Source organism: Salvelinus fontinalis, chromosome 6, assembly GCF_029448725.1.
Source record: "Salvelinus fontinalis isolate EN_2023a chromosome 6, ASM2944872v1, whole genome shotgun sequence".
Classification (NCBI taxonomy): domain Eukaryota; kingdom Metazoa; phylum Chordata; class Actinopteri; order Salmoniformes; family Salmonidae; genus Salvelinus; species Salvelinus fontinalis.
In genome coordinates, this window is record NC_074670.1 from 22,102,904 (window position 1) to 22,123,909 (window position 21,006).

The 21,006-nt window shown below is 42.5% G+C and overlaps 1 protein-coding gene across 1 annotated transcript in view; it reads left to right on the forward strand.

Annotated features, from left to right (window-relative positions):
- The first annotated feature begins 1,395 nt into the window (after nt 1-1,395).
- LOC129857340 (cyclin-dependent kinase 14) overlaps nt 1,396-21,006 on the forward strand; it is a 227,456-nt gene continuing 207,845 nt past the window's right edge. Inside the window, exons 1-2 of the mRNA XM_055925489.1 lie at nt 1,396-1,868; nt 7,986-8,017. Of these exons, the coding sequence (XP_055781464.1) occupies nt 1,775-1,868; nt 7,986-8,017 (126 nt within the window). The 5' untranslated portion in view covers nt 1,396-1,774. The remainder of the gene's footprint in view (nt 1,869-7,985; nt 8,018-21,006) is intronic.

Consider the following 21,006-nt stretch of genomic DNA (forward strand, 5'->3'; position numbering starts at 1 on the left):
ACCTACCTCACCCCCCATACTGCTTTTATTTATTTACTTTTCTGCTCTTTTGCACACCAGTATCTCTTCTTGCACATGATCATCTGATGATTTATCACTCCAGTGTTAATCTGCTAAATTGTAATTATTCGATTTATTGCCTACCTCATGCCTTTTGCACACATTGTATATAGATTCTCTTTTTTTCTACCATGTTATTGACTTGTTTATTGTTTACTCCATGTGTAACTCTGTGTTGTTGTCTATTCACACTGCTATGCTTTATCTTGGCCAGGTCGCAGTTGCAAATGAGAACTTGTTCTCAACTAGCCTACCTGGTTAAATAAAGGTGAAAAAAAATAATATATATATATATATATATATAAATATATAAATTTTTTGTTAGCTAAACAAGTGCTTGTTACTGCCATCAGACATATCAGAGAATACAGCTGTTATACACTCGCATTCGCTGACATTATTGACAGTTTGAACTCAGCTTTGTTTCAAGTTTTATTCTCCAGTGTTGAATTGACTGTTCCCGACACTTCTGTGCCAAGGCTCTGCTGAGGCAGCTGCTCGTGTGTTACTGTTGCGCGCTCAAGGTCCTCGGTGGAGATTTGCACCACCAAGGAAGACTAGGTGGGAAAGCAGTTGTCTTCGGAGTTGACGCAGAAATATATCAAACGTTAACTGGCATCTGTGCGTTTGCTTAATCCAATAAATGTATGACTCCATGTGTAGCCAATCATTTGGAGATGCCAAATGCGCTTAATGCGCATACTGTATGTGGCTGACGGGTAATGTCCTCTGACTCATCATGTCATTTGGCAATGAAAATTAAGCGAAATTATATTACAGGTGTAGGCCTAATATCAAGTTAGACACCTCTCAGAAAGCATTAGAGACTGTGATAAAAACATTTTTTTGCATAAAGTTTCAATAAACGGTTTCCTACTAGGGCTAGGCCTACTTCCCAAACATCCCTTCAAAACACCCAACACTACAATGAAATCATCAAATAATCCAATAATATTTTAAAACAAAGGATATTTGGAAGACATTCATGATCGTATTTGATATTATTGTTATTATTAGGTTATTTGCATCATTGACTAAGATATATTTTAGATAAATCAACAATAGCCAAACTAATTGTGGTAGGCTAAATGCCACAGTATAGTAGACCATCACACTTTCACTTGTTGTGAGTTACTTTTATCTGAACAGCGGACTCCCTGGCTAATAACCCTGCGCACTTAAATGTGTATATATTTTTTGTATTCGAACGGCACAAAAGCATGATTGATAGATCAATGGCAAATCACAGAATCCTCTGTTCTTATTTGGCCAATCGTTGCGCATCCTGGGCGGGGATTGTAGCTCTGCTGGCGTGTGTTTTTTTCTTCCCTCTCGCAGACGGGAGAGAGAGAATCCCAAAAATGACATCCAGATTGCAGGGGAGCAGAGCAGAGAGTGAGTGAGTGAGAGACTGGGAGAGATAAAGAAAGAACTCAACAACCCGTTCAGTTTCAGGGAGAAAACAGAGAATATCAGCCAGTACATGTTTTATTTTACAGCTTCATACTTGGCATCTTGTGGAAAATTCCGACTTTAGAAATGTAGTTGGACACAAAGAAAACCTGAGAAGAATACATCAATGTGTTTTTGAAAACAAAAGCGTTAGCATAAACGTTTCCTGTTTCTTGACATCGTAGTAGAACGGAGAACCCCTTGGTTTGGTCTCATCTCCAGTTTTGTGAAGAACACTGTCTGCTGCAATCCAACCGTCAAGATGTGTGACCTGATGCCAGTTTCGAAACCTGCAGAAAAAATCGGCAAAATGAAAAAGTTGCGAAGAACTTTGTCAGAGAGCTTCAGTCGCATAGGTAAGTAGCCTACCCCTACTGTAGCGGTTATAGTGCAACAATGCAAAGCCTATCGCAGTTAACGGTTATGGAAAACGGTGCTGTAGACTAGGGAACTATTCTAATAATGTCCACTCCAACTCGTCGGGTCGATAGCGGAATTTCACTATTACGAAAAGCTTTACACCAAAAAATACAGCGGTGGCATTCACACTGGTGGCAATCACTTTTACGACATTGCGATTATGCATTATGGCAATAACTGTCATTGTGTTGCTGCAATTCAACACATTGTTACACTGTAACGTGAATGACATTAGAAAGAGTGCATTCTAAATACACGGCTATGATATTAGCTATGTGAATATTGTAAATGGGTAGTTCATGTTGAGTGTTATCATTACCGCGGTATAAAACATCAGGGATTTGTCGATGTGCTTATTGTACACCTGGAAGAAGCTTGCTATCCAAATGGCCTGCGTGCGTAAACTCAGGCATCTAAGCAGGTACACACACTGCATCTCTCTCTCTCTCATCCCCGTGTTGGTCTATACGGTTTGGTGCATTAAAGGCTCACCAAAAATCACTCCCTATGTAGACGACCTATATATATTCTCTCCCCACAAATTAACTGATCAGATACAACAAGAAGAGGGAACATTTACCAATATGGGTCGAATATGAGGCTGCATGAAAAAAGGTCGGCATTGACTTTGTCCATGTTGGTCACTGTTGTTGCTGATATCTGCATCAGTCATCAACGTGGTGCAACGCACTATATAGGCATTGATTGATAACTCACTCTCTGTCTGTGTTTCACGGATGGTTTAACAAAGAGCATTACATCTTAGTTCGAGAAGTTGGGCTTCTTTTAACCAAGTCATAATGCTACGTCCTTACTATATACCAGTAGATATGATTATTTCCATACATGTCCTAATAATACGCTCACACTCAATGTCACATCATAGTTCAGCCTGGTCTCATAGACTAGACGTAACATAGTAAACGGAAATCCGGGACCCCCAGTTAGTACATTATGTTACCTTTGGTATGGTTAGATTAGACATATTGTTACTTAAGGCAAAAAAAACTAAGGTAGGCTGGTTGGTCGGGTGGAAAGGTTGTGAGCTCGAACCTCATCATGGACAACTTTAGAATTTGAGCTAATTAGCAACTTTGCAGTTACTTACAATTTTTTAGGTACTTTTTTAGCTACCCTTCCCCTAACTCTAAAACGAACCTTAACCCTTTTAGTTACCCCTAATCTTAATCCTGTAACCTAACTCTGAAACTTAACCCTAACCTTAACCCCTAACCCAGCTATTTTTTTCCAGCTAGCTAACGTTAGCTACCTAGCCAGAATTCATAACATATCATATGTTTTGCTAATTTGTAACAATTTTATGATTTCCAAATTCGTAATATATAATATAAATTGTAATTCATAACATATCATATGACATGGGTGATGGACATCCTCAAGTTAATACATATCATACGAAATGTAACATATCATGCTAAATGGAGTTGGGAATTTGATGTGAGACCCAGATTGTAGGCTATTTATCCTACCTTGCTATTCCAGGCTATGCTACCACCTTGCATGTCAATTGCCAACTGTGCTAAGGTCATGTACTGTAGGATCTACAAACTCACAACTCTATCCTTGTCTTTTAACTGTTACTGTGTATGTCCAGTACATCACTATGACAATGCAGCCTTCTGACCTTAGCTGAGGTTAGCTGGGATGAGACTGTTGGCCTACTTCAGGGATCATCAACTAGATTCAGCTATGGGCTGATTTTTTACTTGAGGGTATGGTCAGGGGCCCGGAACATAATTTCAAATAATTTGTAGACTGCAAATTTGTAATGTGTGCGTGCGCTGGGAGTCGGGAAGCAATTTCAGGGAGTGAATCGTTTAATAAAGGAGAGGGAGCACACGTGACAGTACCTCCTCCGCGGCGTGTTCGGCTCCAGGAGCAGGACACCAACCACAGGGACGATCCCGGGGATCAGGAGCGGACCGGTCGCCTCCGCTGAGGTGCAGAAATCTGACAAACCGGCTGAGGCATGAGAGCCTGATGAGCGGGCTGAGACCTCCCCAGTTGCCTCGTAGAGGCACGGGAACCTGTTCACCCAGCTGAGGCATGGGAGCCTGTTGAGCCAGCTGAGGCATGGGAGCCTATCGATCCCGCTGAGGTATGGAAACCTGTCGAGCCAGCTGAGGCGGGGGAACCCGTCAAACCCGCCGAGGCATGGGAATCCGACAAACCGGCTGAGGCCTCCCAGGTAGCTCTGGTTCTGACACCCGGACCCGACATCACCTCCAACACAATTTTTTTTTAAATTAAACACTCCCTTATGCTTCACTTTGGTGAGTCAATTTCATTATGCACTGATGTGTGTAACAATGGTGACAGGTGTGCAGCCTGGTGACCTGGAGGCCAGAGAGGGAGCACACGTGACAAAATTTACGATAACATAATCATTTCTAACCTTGCTTACATTTGCTCACGATCGCATACACTGTAAATCTCTGTATTATGCGTGGGAATACTTTGGAACCTATTTTCCAAATTAAAATCACTTGGAGCTGTCTTTTATGTTCAATAAAATAATAATAATAATACGTATTATTTTATTATAAAAAATAAAATCCCCCGTGGGCCTCCAGTTGGGGAATGTCATGACATCATTTTCTGGAATTTTCCAAGCTGTTTAAAGGCACAGTCAACTTAGTGTATGTAGACTTCTGACCCACTGGAATTGTAATACAGTGAATTATAAGTTAAATAATCTGTCTGTAAACAGTTGTTGGGAAAATGACTTGTGTCATGCACAAAGTAAATGTACTAACCAACTTGCCTAAACTATACTTTGTTAACGAGAAATTTGTGGATTGGTTGAAAAACTAGTTTTAATGACTCCAACCTAACTGTATGTAAAATTCCGACTTCAACTGTAAATGATATCACCTGCAGTTGAAGTTTTTCCAACAATTGTTTACAGACAGATTATTTCACTGTATCACAATTCCAGTGCGTCAGAAGTTTACATACACTAAGTTGACAGTGCCTTTAAACAGCTTGGACAATACTAGACAATGACACAATGATGGCTAATTGGCTAATTGACATAATTTGAGTCAATTGGAGGTGTACCTGTGGATGTATTTCAAGGCCTACCATCAAACTCTGTGCCTCTTTGCTTGACATCATGGGAAAATCAAGAGAAATCAGCCAAGACCTTCCACAAGTCTGGTTCACCCTTGGGAGAAATTTCCAAATGCCTGAAGGTACCACGTTCATCTGTACAAACAATAGTACGCAAGTATAAACACCATGGGACCACGCAGCCATCATACCGCTCACGAAGGAGAGGCGTTCTGTCTCCTAGAGATGAACATACTTTGGTGCGAAAAGTGCAAATCAATCCCAGAACAACAGCAAAGGACCTTGTGAAGATGCTGGAGGAAACAAGTACAAAAGTATCTATATCCACAGTAAAACGAGTCCTATATTGACATAACCTGAAAGGCCGCTCAGCAAGGAAGAAGCTACTGGTCCAAAACCGCCATAAAGAAGTCAGACGATGGTTTGCAACTGCACATGGGGACAAAGATCGTACTTTTTGGAGACATGTCCTCTGGTCTGATGAAACAAAAATAGAACTGTTTGGCCATAATGACCATCGTTATGTTTGGAGGAAAAAGGGGGCGGCTTGTAAGCCTAAGAACACCATCCCAACCGTGAAGCACGGGGGTGGCAGCATCATATTGTGGGGGTGCTTTGCTGCAGGAGGGACTGGTGCACTTCACAAAATAGATGGCATCATGAGGTAGGAAAATTATGTGGATATATTGAAGCAACTTCTCAAGAAATCAGTCAGGAAGTTAAAGCATGGTCGCAAAGGGGTCTTCCAAATGGACAATGACCCCAAGCATTCTTCCAAAGTTGTAGAAAAATGGCTTAAGGACAACAAAGTCAAGGTTTTGGAGGGGGCATCACAAAGCCCTGACCTCAATCCTATAGAACATTTGTGGGCAGAACTGAAAAAGTGTGTGCGAGCAAGGAGGCCTACAAACCTGACTCAGTTACACCAGCTCTGTCATGAGATATGGGACAAAATTCACCCAACTTATTGTGGGAAGTTTGTGGAAGGCTACCCGAAACGTTTGACCCAAGTTAAACAATTTAAAGGCAATGCTAACCAATGCTAATTGAGTGTAACGGCTTTCGTCTTCCTCCTCGTCTGAGGAGGAGAAGTTAGAAGGATCGGAGGACCAATGTGCAGCGTGGTAATTGTTCATCTTGTTTAATAAAAGTGAACACTCAAAATACAAAAACAACAAATGTGAAAAACCGAAACAGTTCTGTCTGGTGCAGACACACGAAGACTGAAGACAACCACCCACCAAACCCAACACAAAACAGGCTACCTAAATATGGTTCCCAATCAGGGACAACGATTGACAGCTGCCTCTGATTGAGAACCATATCAGGCCAAACACAGAAATAGAAAAACATAGAAATACAAACATAGACTGCCCACCCCAACTCACGCCCTGACCATACTAAATAAAGACAAAACAAAGGAAATAAAGGTCAGAACGTGACATTGAGTGAATGTAAACTTCTTACCCACTGGGAATGTGATGAAAGAAAAAAAAGCTGAAATAAATCCTTCCCTCTACTATTATTCTGACATTTCACATGCTTAAAATAAAGTGGTGATCCTAACTGACCTAAGACAGGGAATTTTTATTAGGATTAAATCTCAGGAATAGTGAAACTGAGTTCAAATGTATTTGGCTAAGGTGTATGTAAACTTCCGACTTCAACTGTATAGTATCTTATATTTATGTTCTTGAATACGAGTCCATGTTTAGTTCTGTTTTGGAAATGTTCAATATATCAGACTTGTATGTGAATGAGTGTTCGAACTAAATAACAATGCTACAGAGTCTTGTGTCTTGACTCCCATTTACTGTAATTGTAATGATCCTGCTGTGTTTTCTACTTTGAGGAAATTCTCCTCTCCTCTCTGTGTCTCTGTTCTCTGATGAGAAAGATGAAATTTCATGGCTCCGCGGCTAGATGACTCTGCCTCAAAACAACCCCATTGACATGAATAAGTCATTTTACATCAAGGCCAAACAAAATACTGTTACTCCCATCTCCACCTGTCTCTTTGTGTCAGATTAGTTGTGATACCCTCCAATCGGATAATTATTGAGTTCATTATGAGGAATTTGTAATTACAGAGATATTTATTAGGCCATGTTTCCCAAGAGCATTTTCCAGCACTCTTCCCAGGCAATGTGGATTGGTTTGTCTTTCACAGTTAAAAACAAAGCTAAAGATAAGATCTGGTTGGCACTGAATGTAACATACAGTACATCTAGCTGTCAAGGAGGAAACAATCACAGCGGCAACACAGCATTGTTTACCTTCCTTTTCAAAAATACGAAGGATATTGCTGTCCAATGCAATCACTATGACTTCCTGTGATTATAGTTATAGTGGCGAGAGAAGACGAGAGCTCCTCAGTCACACCAATGGGCTGCTAGTGTTGTGTTGCTCTCTCCCTGCCACACCTGGGTTCAAATATTATTTGAAATCTTTCAAAATTACTTATAGCGTTTGCTTAAGCCTGCCTAGAATGCCATTTGGGTGGGATGTGCACTTTTGGGACTATTCTATTGGTTCCGTTGTGCCAGGCAAGACCAATCAAGCACAGCTAAAGTATATTTAAAGATTTAAAATACTATTTGATGTGAACCCAGGTGTGTTCCCAGCCATTCACTAGTCTACTAATGATGATGCAGTGTCTGAAAGGTCTGTCTAATAAAGCACAAACAAACTCTTCTTCTGAACGCTGCCAGTGTCGGATCATGTTTATTGACCATGGACTGTCTGCCTGAGTGTCTGCCTTAATGAAGGAAGCTTAATGAATCTTTATCACACGAATAGGAAATCAGGACACAATTACAGGGCTGTGTGTGTGCGTACTGTACGTGTGTGCGTGTGTGTGTGGGTTATGAGTGAGTGCACACTGGTTGTAGGCACTGTTTTTGTTCCCTGTTCAGAAGACGTCAATGTGAGCCTGATTTTCTTCTTCTCTCTATTTTCAGCTTTCAAGAAAGAGGACAGTGGCTTTGATGAGGTGAGTTCAAAACCAGTGAAACAGCTGGTGAAAGGATTTGCCCATTTTTCAGTGCAATACAACAATATTTGTATCATGGATTGAATTCATAGACAGACAATACTGTGGTGGATCTGTATGCAGTTCAGTAGTTTATTTCTATGATCGGTCATTAGATAGGGTTTGTAATGTATTCATGTGTACTGCATCAGGGCTGTCCTATCATCTCAGTAGTCCTAGTCCTCTGGGCCAGTGTTTGTCACAAGGAAGCCAACCAGACACGTTATTCTGTGGACAGAGAAACTAACATCAGATTGATGAAAGTATTAGAGAATGTTTTCCCAATGTATAACAATGCTGCATGCGTGTGTGTGCGTGTGCTGAGTGTGTTTGCATGCGCGCGTGTGTTGATGAGGAAGCCGATAAGGCCGTAGACACTAGGATGTAAATGTTAAATGCGTTGGCAGGGAAATTCTGCTTGCTTGCTCTTTTGAGTTGAAGTAACATCGATTTTTTCCCCCCCCAAGCCCTCAATGCGGTGCTTTAGATTGGTATCTAAAGAGATGTTCTTGGTGAAAGATAAGGCTTAACTCCTGTGGTCTCTAAGCCTTTCCTTTTTCCAGTTGGAAATTCAAGTACACAAGGTGTAGAGAGACTGAGGAGACAGCAGCCAGTGTGAATGTTTGCTGATCTTGCTTTGGTTAATGATAGCCTTTTTTGTTTTTCGCTTATGAAGGCTGTGATGGTACAGACAAACCAGGGATGGCATTGACTAACTGAACAGCTCTGCAAATGGAGGCTGAAACTAATGCCGTGCATACACTACGCAATTTTGCCATGAATTCCCCACGTTTTTTGCCATCCCAGACTAATTTTCATGATCGGGGTGAAACCCTATGAACTTGGGCTAGGATCAATGCGTCGGGACTCGCATAGTTTGAGTGGGTCAAGGACTCACCTACGATGGCTGTTCCGTTCTCCAGATCCCTGTCGGATGTCCTGAACATTTTTCGGACACATTTTGGATGTGCATCTTGTAGTATGAGCAGTGCTGCAACGCGATTGGGCAAGGACTGCTGCCAATAGCCAATGAGCACTCAACATGTGAGACCAAAACAATGATGGCAAAGAGGAAAGTAACAACTACATGCATCGTGTGGACCGAGGTGATGGAGGACAGATTGGTGGAGCTGTGGAGAGAACCTGGCTGCCTTCAATGTGCAAGTTTGTTTTACGTGCCCCAGATGAGCGCAGTTTGCTCATTCCATTGGTCTTTAACTTCTCTAGGGTATGTGGGACGCTAGCGTCTCACCTCGTCAACAGCCAGTGAAACTGCAGGGCGCCAAATTCAAAACAACAGAAATCCCAGAATTTAAATTCCTCAAACATACAAGTATTTTACACCATTTTAAAGATACACTTGTTGTAAATCCAGCCACAGTGTCCGATTTCAAAAAGGTTTTACGACGAAAGCACACCAAACGATTATGTTAGGTCAGAGCAAAGTCACAGAAAAAGACAGCCATTTTTCCAGCCAAAGAGAGGAGTAACAAAAAGCAGAAATAGAGATAAAATTAATCACTAACCTTTGATGATCTTCATCAGATGACACTCATAGGACTTCATGTTACACAATACATGCATTTTTTGTTCGGTAAAGTTCATATTTATATCCAGAATTCTGAGTTTAGGCGGGACGCTACTGTCTCACTTGGCCAAAGCCAGAGAAAATGCAGAGCGCCAAATTCAAATAAATTGCTATAAAAATCAAACTTTCATTAAATCACACATGAAGATACCAAATTAAAGCTACACTGGTTGTGAATCCAGCCAACATGTCAGAATTCAAATAGGCTTTTCGGTGAAAGCAAACGATGCTATTATCTGAGGATAGCACCATAGTAAACAAAGAAAGATAAGCATATTTCAACCCTGTAGGCGCGACACAAAACGCAGAAATAAAAATATAATTCATGCCTTACCTTTGACGAGCTTCTGTTGTTGGCACTCCAATATATCCCATAAACATCACAAATGGTCCTTTTGTTCGATGAATTCCGTCGATATATATATAAATGTCCATTTATTTGGTGCGTATGATCCAGAAAAACACCGGTTCCAACTTGTGAAACATTACTACAAAATATCTCAAAGGTTACCTGTAAACTTTGCCAAAACATTTCAAACTACTTTGTAATACAACTTTAGGTATTTTTTTACGTAAATAATCGATAAAGTTGAAGACGGGATGATCTGTGTTCAATACAGGATTAAAACAAACTGTAGCTAGCTTTCTGGTCACGCGCCTCTAACATACAGGACACTTTGAGTGACCCTTGTTCAAGATGGCCGTACTTCTTCATTACACAAAGGAATAACCTCAACCAATTTCTAAAGACTGTTGACATCCAGTGGAAGCGGTAGGAACTGCAAGAAGGTCCCTTAGAAATCTGGATTCCCAATGAAAATCCATTGAAAAGACAAGGACCTCAAAAAAAAGAAAATCTGAATGGTTTGTCCTCGGGGTTTCGCCTGCTAAATAAGTTCTGTGATACTCACAGACATGATTCAAACAGTTTTAGAAACTTCAGAGTGTGTTCTATTCAAATCTACTAATAATATGCATATCTCATCTTCTGGGGATGAGTAGTTGGCAGTTTAATTTGGGCATGCTTTTCGTCCAAAATTCCGAATGCTGCCCCCCCATCCTAGAGAAATTAAGTGAAATCTCCACCCAACCGGGGCACCGGGCCATGCAAAACAAACTCCACCATTATTACATCTGCGTCCTACCATGACAGAAACCAAAAATATTATTTAATATTATCGTTATTATTTTATATTAAGACCATATTCCGTGCCTCCGGATTAAAAAAAGAAAATCTGCAAATAATAATGTGCACACTTACAAAGCAGCTCACTGTTTGCGTGTCAGCATTTTTCCCTACGACAACCGAGAAACGCAGAGCAGGATCAACTAGGGAATCATTGTCTAATGTGTGCAGCCACGTCCTGGGGTTGAGGATGGAAGGAAGGAAAGATTTGGGACAAGGAAATCATAAAATGTGACCACGTCCAAGTTGTTAAGATTTTAGAAGTTGTGTAGTGTATGCCCAGCATAACTGTTTCACACTAGGTGCGAAGAGCCACGATTAGCTGTTTTTCTACCTCTGTTAAATCTCTGGGGATGTCCCCTCCTCCCATGTCCCTGTATTCTTGCCTAGTCCTACACAGATTATAAGAGTGATGGGCAATTACTCCCTGCTGCTCTCTCTCTCTCTCTCTCTCTCTCTCTCTCTCTCTCTCTCTCTCTCTCTCTCTCTCTCTCTCTGTGTCTCCCATTGTCTCTCTCGCTGTCTCTCTCCATCTCTCTCTGTGTTCCTCTGTCCTTCTCTTTCCTCTCACTCTCTTTCCTTCTGAGGTCCAGGCCACGGGTCGGCATCTCTCTGAGGACTTTACATAACACTAGCCCGGACTGGTGCTCACTGCCCTCTGTGTCTCTCTCTGTGTCTCTCTGTGTCTCTCTGTGTCTCTCTGTGTCTCTCTGTGTCTCTCTGTGTCTCTCTCTCTCTCTCTCTCTCTCTCTCTCTCTCTCTCTCTCTCTCATGAGAGAGAGATGGACCTCATGGACCTCATGAGCTGGGCATACATTTTTAAATAATATTCTAATAATTTCTACCCCCCCATGCTCCGCTCGAGGCAATAAATTAATCCCCATCATAATCTGTGTTTAAGATAGAGATATCCACCGATGTCGGCGGAAGGTGGCAGAGCTACAGCAGTGTTTGTCAAATTAGGAACTCGTTACCGGGGCGAAAAATTAATGGAAGTGAATAGGGCATTTCCACGTCAGAGGTATACAGGTTTTGTCATGTATGAATATGTTATTCAATTTTGTTTCTATAGGCTAATAGCAGTAAGGCCAAATTCAATATTTCATCAAATAATATTTTTGTAACCTAACATTCTAAATCAAATATCTAAATCATTCTTGGTATGAGCATCTTAAAACTATTCATATGTTACCTTAGTAGTAGTCTCACGTTGCCATACCTCCAAAATCGTATCGCTGTGTGGAGAATTTTGTATTGCAAAAAAACGTTTGAATGGTCCTCTGGCTCCCAGGGGCAATATTTTGATTGGATGTTACTTTTCAAGAACCCTTGCCCACATGCCCGTTGGTGCCAGGTGTTATGTTTGGCAAAGTTTTCTGACTGGATAGCACACATTTTGCAGAGAGTTGGTCCGTATGCTAGTTTGCAACATTGCAGAAAATGGAAGAAAACCTGTGAGGGAAACCGTTTGGTCAGAAGTGTGCGCAATACACAATCCAAATACATCGACATATATTGATGGAGATTTTAATCAGCGATTTCCTGGCCATCTTCACCATGCACGGTTGCACCTACAACACTAATTTTGTGAGCACTATTGGAGCTCCCCCCAAGCAAGGCATTTGATTGATTTGACGTGTAGCGAGGCGTCACTGATTTACATCTGGTCTCCACCCCATTTTGCTATTTAGGGAATACTGGTTCTCAACCCAGCCTTTTGTCCTCGGACTCTAGGGGGATATAATACACCTTTCCTTAGTAAAAAGGCAGGTGCTGCTGATAAAACTGCCATCGTCATCTAAGCAGAGGACATGTACAGTATGTGTAGCCCATTTATCTGAGGCTGTCTGGCATGTCATACTTTGTTTTGGCCAGACAGCATCAGATACATGGGCTACCTGTAGTAAGACAGAGGGTTGCTGTTTCGCTAGCTCGGATGCTTTCGCCGGTGAGATAGTTTCAGCCTCTATTGAATTGAAGGAAGGTTGGTGGGTGCACAGTGCACTGTTCATATGCTGGAATTATTTTGGATGAACGTGTGAAGGTAACCTACTTTTGAAGTGATTATTTGACAATCAGATAAAAACATGACTGGTTGTGTTCATGGCACATTAAAAGGTAATACAGACTGGCCTCTGACTGGGGCCTCCAAATCACCAAGCCCACCCCTGCTCTGACTGAGCTCTTTCTCTCTCTCAATTCAATTCTATTTAAGGACTTTATATGTTTACATTGACAAAGCAAGTGAGCTAGATAATAAGCAAAAGTTTGAAAAATAATAACAATTTACAGTAAACATTACTCATAAAAATTCCAAAAAATTAAGAGAGTACAAATGTCATATTATGTGCAAAAAGCACAAAAGGGAAAATAAATACACATAAATATGGGTTGTATTTACAATGGTGTTTGTTCTTCACTGGTTGCCCTTGTGGCAACAGCTTGCAAATCTTGCTGCTGTGATGGTACACTGTGGTATTTCACCCAAAAGATATGGGGGTTTATCAAAATTGGGTTTGTTTTCTAATTCTTTGTGGATCTGAGTAATCTGAGGGAAATATGTCTCTCTAATATGGTCATACATTGGGCAGGAGGTTAGGAAGTGCAGCTCAGTTTCCACCTCATTTTGTGGGCAGTGTTCACATAGCCTGTCTTCTCTTGAAAGCCCGGTCTGCCTACGGCTGCCTTTCTCAATAATAGCAAGGCTATGCTTACTGAGTCTGTACATAGTTAAAGCTTTCCTTAGGTTTGGGTCAATGGTTAGGTATTTTGCTACTCTGTACTCTCTGTTTAGGGCCAAATAGCATTCTAGTTTGCTTTGTTTTTTGTTAATTCTTTCCAATGTGTCAAGTAATTAACTTTTTGTTTTCTCATGATTTGATTGGGTCTAATTGTGCTGCTGTCCTGGGGCTCTGTGGGGTCTGTTTGTGTTTGTGAACAGAGCCCCAAGACCAGCTTGCTTAGGGGACTCTTCTCCAGGTTCATCTCTCTGTAGGTGATGGCTTTGTTATGGAAGGTTTGGAAATCGCCTCTTTTTCGGCGGTTGTAGAATTGAATGGCTCTTTTCTGGATTTTGATAATTAGCGGGTAGCGGCCTAAATTCTGCTCTGCATGCATTATTTGGTCTCTCTCTCTTTATCTCACTCTCTCTCCCTCTTTCTCTTTCCCAATTTCCCTCTTTCTCTCTCTTTCTCTCTCACTCTCTCACTCTCTCCCTCTCTCCCTCCCTCTCACTCTCTCCTTCTCTTGTAATCTGCAGTCTCAGCTCTGTGGTTGCACTGAGGAAGTCATTATGCTCATTTTAAGACTTTGTCATCACAGGGGCTTTGCATAAGTCATTATTTATGTTGGCACTGGAGTCTAGCTGTATATAAAATGTCTGTAAATAAAATCTAACTTATTTAACCTTGGCATTAGTTATGTTTCCTGTGATTACGCTAATTAACATAGATTAGATATATCTCCACCACCAGTCCATTTTATGCTACTGGGACTTTTGTGGTGAAATAATGTGAACCGGACCGTTCCAAAAAGCAGTTGCCCTGGGAAATAGCCCGGACCATTGACCATAAATGGTCTCTACCGCCAGGGAAACATTTTAAAGAATTTAGGAAAGAAAAATAACTATTTCCTGTGCAGCACCAGGTTGTCTCTGAGTGAGCAGTAAGGAGAGGAATTAGCCGGCGTGTGTTTGTGTCTTAAAGAAGGGCCCATTGTTTGCTACATTGTTCAGCTGATGCCCATTCATCATGGGCAGAACACCACGAGTCTGATTCAAATGTACCCAGAGTAGCTAGCCTACTACACTGCCTGAAGAATTATCAACAGTACCCTATTAGTTTGTCTTGATATTAAATTGTTGCTCCAAGGTAATGTGACTGTATCTGGCACAGAAAGAGATATCATCTGGTCATAACTCCCAGAGAAAGAGACCAGTCATCCACAGCAGTCTTTATCCCCCTCTCTCCTCTTCTCTCTGTCCCTCTCTACTCTTCTCTCTCACTCTCTGCCCTCCCTGATTCCTTCTCTCTTATATCTCTCTCTGTCTCTGTCTTTCTCTCTCTCTCTCCCTGCCACTCAATCTCTCTTTTCATCTCCCTACCTCTCTCTCTCTCTCTCTCTCTCTCTCTCTCTCTCTCTCTCTCTCTCTCTCTCTCTCTCTCTCTCTCTCTCTCTCTCTTTCTCCTTGCTCCCCTCTCCTAGTGGAAACACAGGCGCTGTGCTGTTTGGCCTGGCTGAATGTTAAATAACACTGCTGTGGGTTTGACTGTTCTATTACAGAAGGCTGTTAGAGAACTCTGGGATGCTGAAATACACACACACACACACACACACACACACACACACACACACACACACACACACACACACACACACACACACACACACACACACACACACACACACACACACACACACACACACACACACACACACACACACACTGGAATGCTCACACTGGAATGCTGAAATGGCCTCTACTTAAGAGGAAGTCTCAGGAGGCATCATGTTGAGCCATTAGAATGGGCGGATTGTGTGTGTGTGTGTGTGTGTGTGTGTGTGTGTGTGTGTGTGTGTGTGTGTGTGTGTGTGTGTGTGTGTGTGTGTGTGTGTGTGTGTGTGTGTGTGTGTTTGCGTGCGTGCTTGTGTGTGTGTGTGCTAGCACGCACACATCCTCAGCTGCTGCCCCATGGACTCAATCCAATTTTAGTTAACATGTAAACCGAGTTCCATGAGTGTCGCTTTGTCTTCACTTCACACATTGTATGCACACAGAGAAATTTAAATGTGTAGCAATGCAAACAATAACTTCAGTATAATGACAATTGCTAAATATTGTTAGATTAAGGCCAAGGTCTTCAATTATTTCTGGCTATTAATAATTATTTTCTCCTTCCTTGGTTTCTCTTTCTTTCTCTCTCTCTCTCTCTCTCTCTCTCTCTCTCTCTCTCTCTCTCTCTCTCTCTCTCTCTCTCTCTCTCTCTCTCTCTCTCTCTCTCTCTCTCTCTCTCTCTCTCTCTCTCTCTCTGTCTCTGTCGCACGAGAACTTCATTATCTATTCTCAGCAGAATTGGAGTCTGGCACATTGAATAATTGCATGTGTTTGGTGTCAGGATCAGAAATGAATGCAATAAACGTCTCCATCTATCACATTAAAGACTCCAGCGATATTAGTGGAGGAGCCATTAAGACTGAACTGGATGGAAAATCTGTCATTTATTTCACAGGAAACAAATCACCTTTTGGTCCTTGGGAGTTATCTGAAGGTTTATAATGGGAGGAACAGTGCTGTCCTGTCATCATTGTCATCTGTGTCATCATCTTTTATGTCATCACTAGCAGTCAGTCACTTCTTGAATAGCAGTATGGTATAGGCTGGAGCCATTCCCCAGGTCTTAGAATGTTAGCGTGCCAAGGGCGGAGGGAGAGAAATGTCGAGAAGAGAGATGCCTGGAATAGTGAGTTTTTCCTCCGTCAGGGGATGTAGGGATGGTTGGGTCACAGTTAAGCCCCAGTGAGGGACTGCTAGGTGGGGTAGATGGGGGAGAGAGGAGGGGGAGGGAAGGAGAGAGAGAGGTGCTGTCACGTATTCTGCCATGGTGATCCTTGGGGACGGACACAGCCCAGCAGAATACCCAGATAGACCATGGATTTATCTCTCTCTCGCACTCTCTCTTACTCTCCATCTCTCGCTTGCTGACTCCTCAGAACTCCAGTTCTTTACCAAGACTTTAGCCTTGCTTTCTATCTCAGAGCACAAATGTTTGTTGTTAGAAACTGGTTGGAAAGGCCTCCCGGGTGGCGCAGTGGTCTAAGGCACTGCATCGCAGTGCTAGCTGTGCCACCAGAGACTCTGGGTTTGAGCCCACGCTTTGTCGCAGCCGGCCGCGACCGGGAGGTCCATGGGGCGACGCACAATTGGCATAGCTTCGTCCGGGTTAGGGAGGGTTTGGCCGGTAGGGATATCCTTGTTTCATCGCGCACTAGCGACTCCTGTGGCGGGCCGGGCACAGTGCACGCTAACCAAGGTCGCCAGGTGCACGGTGTTTCCTCCGACACATTGGTGCGGCTGGCTTCCGGGTTCGATGCGCACTGTGTTAAGAAGCAGTGCGGCTTGGTTGGGTTGTGTTTCGGAGGACGCATGGCTCTCGAGCTTCGTCTCTCCCGAGCCTGGAGTTGTAGCGATGAGACAAGACAGTAACTACTAACAATTGGATACCATGAAAAAGGGGGTAAAAAAGAAAGAAACTGGTTGGAATTATGCTGGTGGTTAAGAGAAGAGAGGAGGAGGGGCAGCTGGAACATTGTGGATGTATATTATATTTTTCCTGAGTGACATAGCCACAGAGGTGTGACAGTTTGAATAGCTTGTATTGGATGTCTGTCTCACACCATTAATTACGTTTGAAATGCTGTCAGAACCTGATGACATTGTCATATTGCTTCTCGACCGGCATACATCCAGCTGTTTTCCCACGAGCACGCACATCTGTCTCTAAGCCAAGGTCAGTGGTGATTGTTATTCGCTTAAAGCACTTCCCATTGAGAATTCAAAATGCTTAGAAAACGCAAGCTACAAACACCCCCATTGATTTTAGGTTAAACTCTTCGTTGTTCAAAGTTAAATTAAAACAGCGTATTTTGATGACTTTGAAAAATCCAATCAATGTTCTACATTGATACCATGTGGGCGCGGTAGCGTTGATTAGAGGGATTGACTCACTGGTTCCTGCTTTGAGGTCCCATTGACTTTCATGTCCTATAATGTTGTTCAAGTAAATCTCCACATGAATTCAATAACTGTTGAGCTACATAGGGGTGGAAAGGAAAAGTAAAGGCCATATCTCTGTGAGGAAGTCAGGAGGAAAGATGAAAAAGAACAAGTAAGGGCCGTAGAGGCTAAGGAATAGAGGAGAAGAGGAGAGTACCAGGAGACCAGTGGTGGCCTGCGGTGTGAAACACCATGGTGTTGATTACAACCTTCCTTCACCCTAACATTGATAACGCACGCGCACACGCACACTGATAACACACACAGGTGCCGCCCATGGCTTATCGATTCACCTAGCGGTGCACTCGCCAATGTCACTCTTCCTGCCCCTGGATGTGTCTCAAGATTACCGTCCTCCCCATCCCCAAGCCCCAGGGTTCCCATCCCCCACATCTCCTAGATAAGGGACAAGGTCAAAGGTCATCGGGAATCTAGATAACGTTCCTTTCCCGGTTTGCATCACCGTGGGCAACAACGTATGGCGAACACTCTTTAATGTTATCGTCAAGGACTCAAATAAAATAATCAAAGATGACATATATTGTCTTTCAGGATCATAGTCGGGATCAGAAATATCACACCTTTTGTTGTTCTGAGAGGCCTTGCTGAGGTGATGTTTCACTGCAGTCAGTGCAGTAGTTGATATCATATACTATAGCTCTACTGGGAAATTGTGGATCCTGTCACTGACAGATTCATATCCACCATTCATCTATAAGTAGGACTGTAACCCCTATAACTTAAGCTGCAGATTAGAACAGGTAGGATCCATATGCTTTTAAATAGAGTGAAACCAAACCTGTGAGTTCTTACAATGTGAACAGAGGACGACTGACGTCTCACTCATTTCTATGGTCTCTGTAGTTCCCGGGAGGGAGAGACATGATTCCCAGAGGTTTCTTCCCGTTCTGTGCCGCATGTTGAATATTCCGACCGGAATCATCAGGCTTTAATCATGCCAGGATTTCATTTCACACTTTTCGCTCACTGTGCTGCTAACCTTCCTCTCTGTAAGCTGCTTAGCCATACTATCAGACAGCGAATATTATTAAATAAAGTTTTAAGCTGTGGTAGGAAGGGAACGATAAGGAAGGAATCTGAATGAGATTACGTTAGAGTAGGTCAGAGGAATAGTTTCTGAAACCAGAACCTACTCTCTCTGAGACACTAACTAGAAAATCCTCTTCTCAATTTCTTTCAGGGCTGAGACATTTTAGGGGGCATTTTGTAGGTCTGGAGTATCCCTCTCTGTGAGCCAGGGTAGATGTTTTCTGGAGGGTATAGTTCACCAACTGTCCTGTTGCACTGCAGAGGAGCTCAAGGGTCTCTTCATTGTATACAGATATTCAAGTGTGTGATTGTGTGTGTGTGTGTGTGTGTGTGTGTGTGTGTGTGTGTGTGTGTGTGTGTGTGTGTGTGTGTGTGTGTGTGTGTGTGTGTGTGTGTGTGTGTGTGTGTGTGTGTGTGTGTGTGTGTGTGTGTGTGTGTGTGTGTGTGTGTGTGTGTGTGTGTGTGTTTTCCTAGACAGGCAAGCTTTCGATGCTAGGTTACTTTAGGTTGTCTGTTTGTTGAGCAGGTTAGGGATTTACACTTTGAGTCTGGTCCTCCAGAAATGCAGCAGATGTTGAGTTGACTTCACTCAGACAATAAGCAGATCCTACTCATATACACAAACTGGGAATGTTGCCCCTAATTGCTCTCTTTCTCTTCCACTCCATTCCTCTCTGCATTCTCTCTCTCTCTCTCTCTCTCTCTCTCTCTCTCTCTCTCTCTCTCTCTCTCTCTCTCTCTCTATCTCTCTCTCTCTCTCTCTCTCTCTCTCTCTCTCTCTCTCTATATATATATATATATATATCTTTCTCCCTCTCTCTCTCTCTCTCTCCTACTCTCTCTCGCTCTCTCCCTCTCTCTCTCTATCTCTCTCTATCTCTCTCTCGCTCTCTCTCTCTCTGTCTCTCACTCCATTCCCCTCTTTCTACATTCTTTCTCTCTCTCTCTGTCTGTCTCTGTGTGTGGTCTCCTGGCTGGTTTGTGGATCTCCTCTGGTCTGATTAGAATGGCTAGATTATGCCACAAACAGTTGTGGTGTCAGCTCCCCAAATGTTTCTATTGGCTACATCACCAGGACTACTGTACACAACAAGTTCCATATGTACAGTCGTGGCCAAAAGTTTTGAGAATGACAAAAATAAAACATTTTTCAAAGTTTGCTGCTTCAGTGTCTTTAGATATTTTTGTCAGGTGTTACTATGGAATACTGAAATATAATTACAAGCATTTCATAAGTGTCAAAGGCTTTTATTGACAATTACATGAAGTTGATGCAAAGAGTCAATATTTGTAGTGTTCACCCTTCTTTTTCAAGACCTCTGCAATCCGTCCTGGCATGCTGTCAATTAACTTCTGGGCCACATCCTGACTGATGGCAGCCCATTCTTGCATAATCAATGCTTGGAGTTTGTCAGAATTTGTGGGTTTTTGTTTGTCCACCCGTCTCTTGAGGATTGACCACAAGTTCTCAGTGGGGTTAAGGCCTGGGGAGTTTCCTGGCCATGGACCCAAAATATTGATGTTTTGTTCCCCGAGCCACTTAGTTATCACTTTTGCCTTATGGCAAGGTGCTCCATCATGCTGGAAAAGGCATTGTTCGTCACCAAACTTTTCCTGGATGGTTGGGAGTCAGTCCTCAGCAGTCCACCCAGTCCTCGGCAGTCCAATCCCTGTACCCTTTGCAGAATATCAGTCTGTCCCTGATGTTTTTCCTGGAGAGAAGTGGTTTGCATGGCAAAGAGAGACTTTGCAATTAATTGCAATTCATCTGATCACTCTTCATAACATTCTGGAGTATATGCAAATTGCCATCATACAAACTGAGGCAACAGACTTTGTGAAAATTCATATTTGTGTCATTCTCAAAACTTTTGGCCACGACTGTACGTCTTCGGTCACAATACTGTCACATAGAAATACATTTACTTCTCTCTGAGTAAACAATTGTTCTTTCTTGTTCTACTTTAGGCCTATTTTTCTCTAAAATGTATCCATCACTGAAATGAATGTGGAATTGCTGAGAGCCTGTGAAAATAGACTGCCACCACCGTGTTCCTGTCAGGTGACTGGAAGGGACTACAGATCAGGTGTATGTAGGTTAATGTAAGCGTCAGTGTCCTACTTCTGTCTGTTTTTGATCAAACCAATGACTGTGGAACAAACCAAAAGGTATGGCTCACATCTCTGCTGTCAGTATAGCCTGCTCACTCCATATAATATGTATCTTTAGTGTACTGTGCATGAAATTTACAGTAGGTAGTTTATGCTGTATTTTTTGTCTCTAAGGCGTTTAGCCCACATGTGAAACAGCTAGCCAGGCAGTTCCACTAGGCGGTGTGTTTCTATGTTCACTC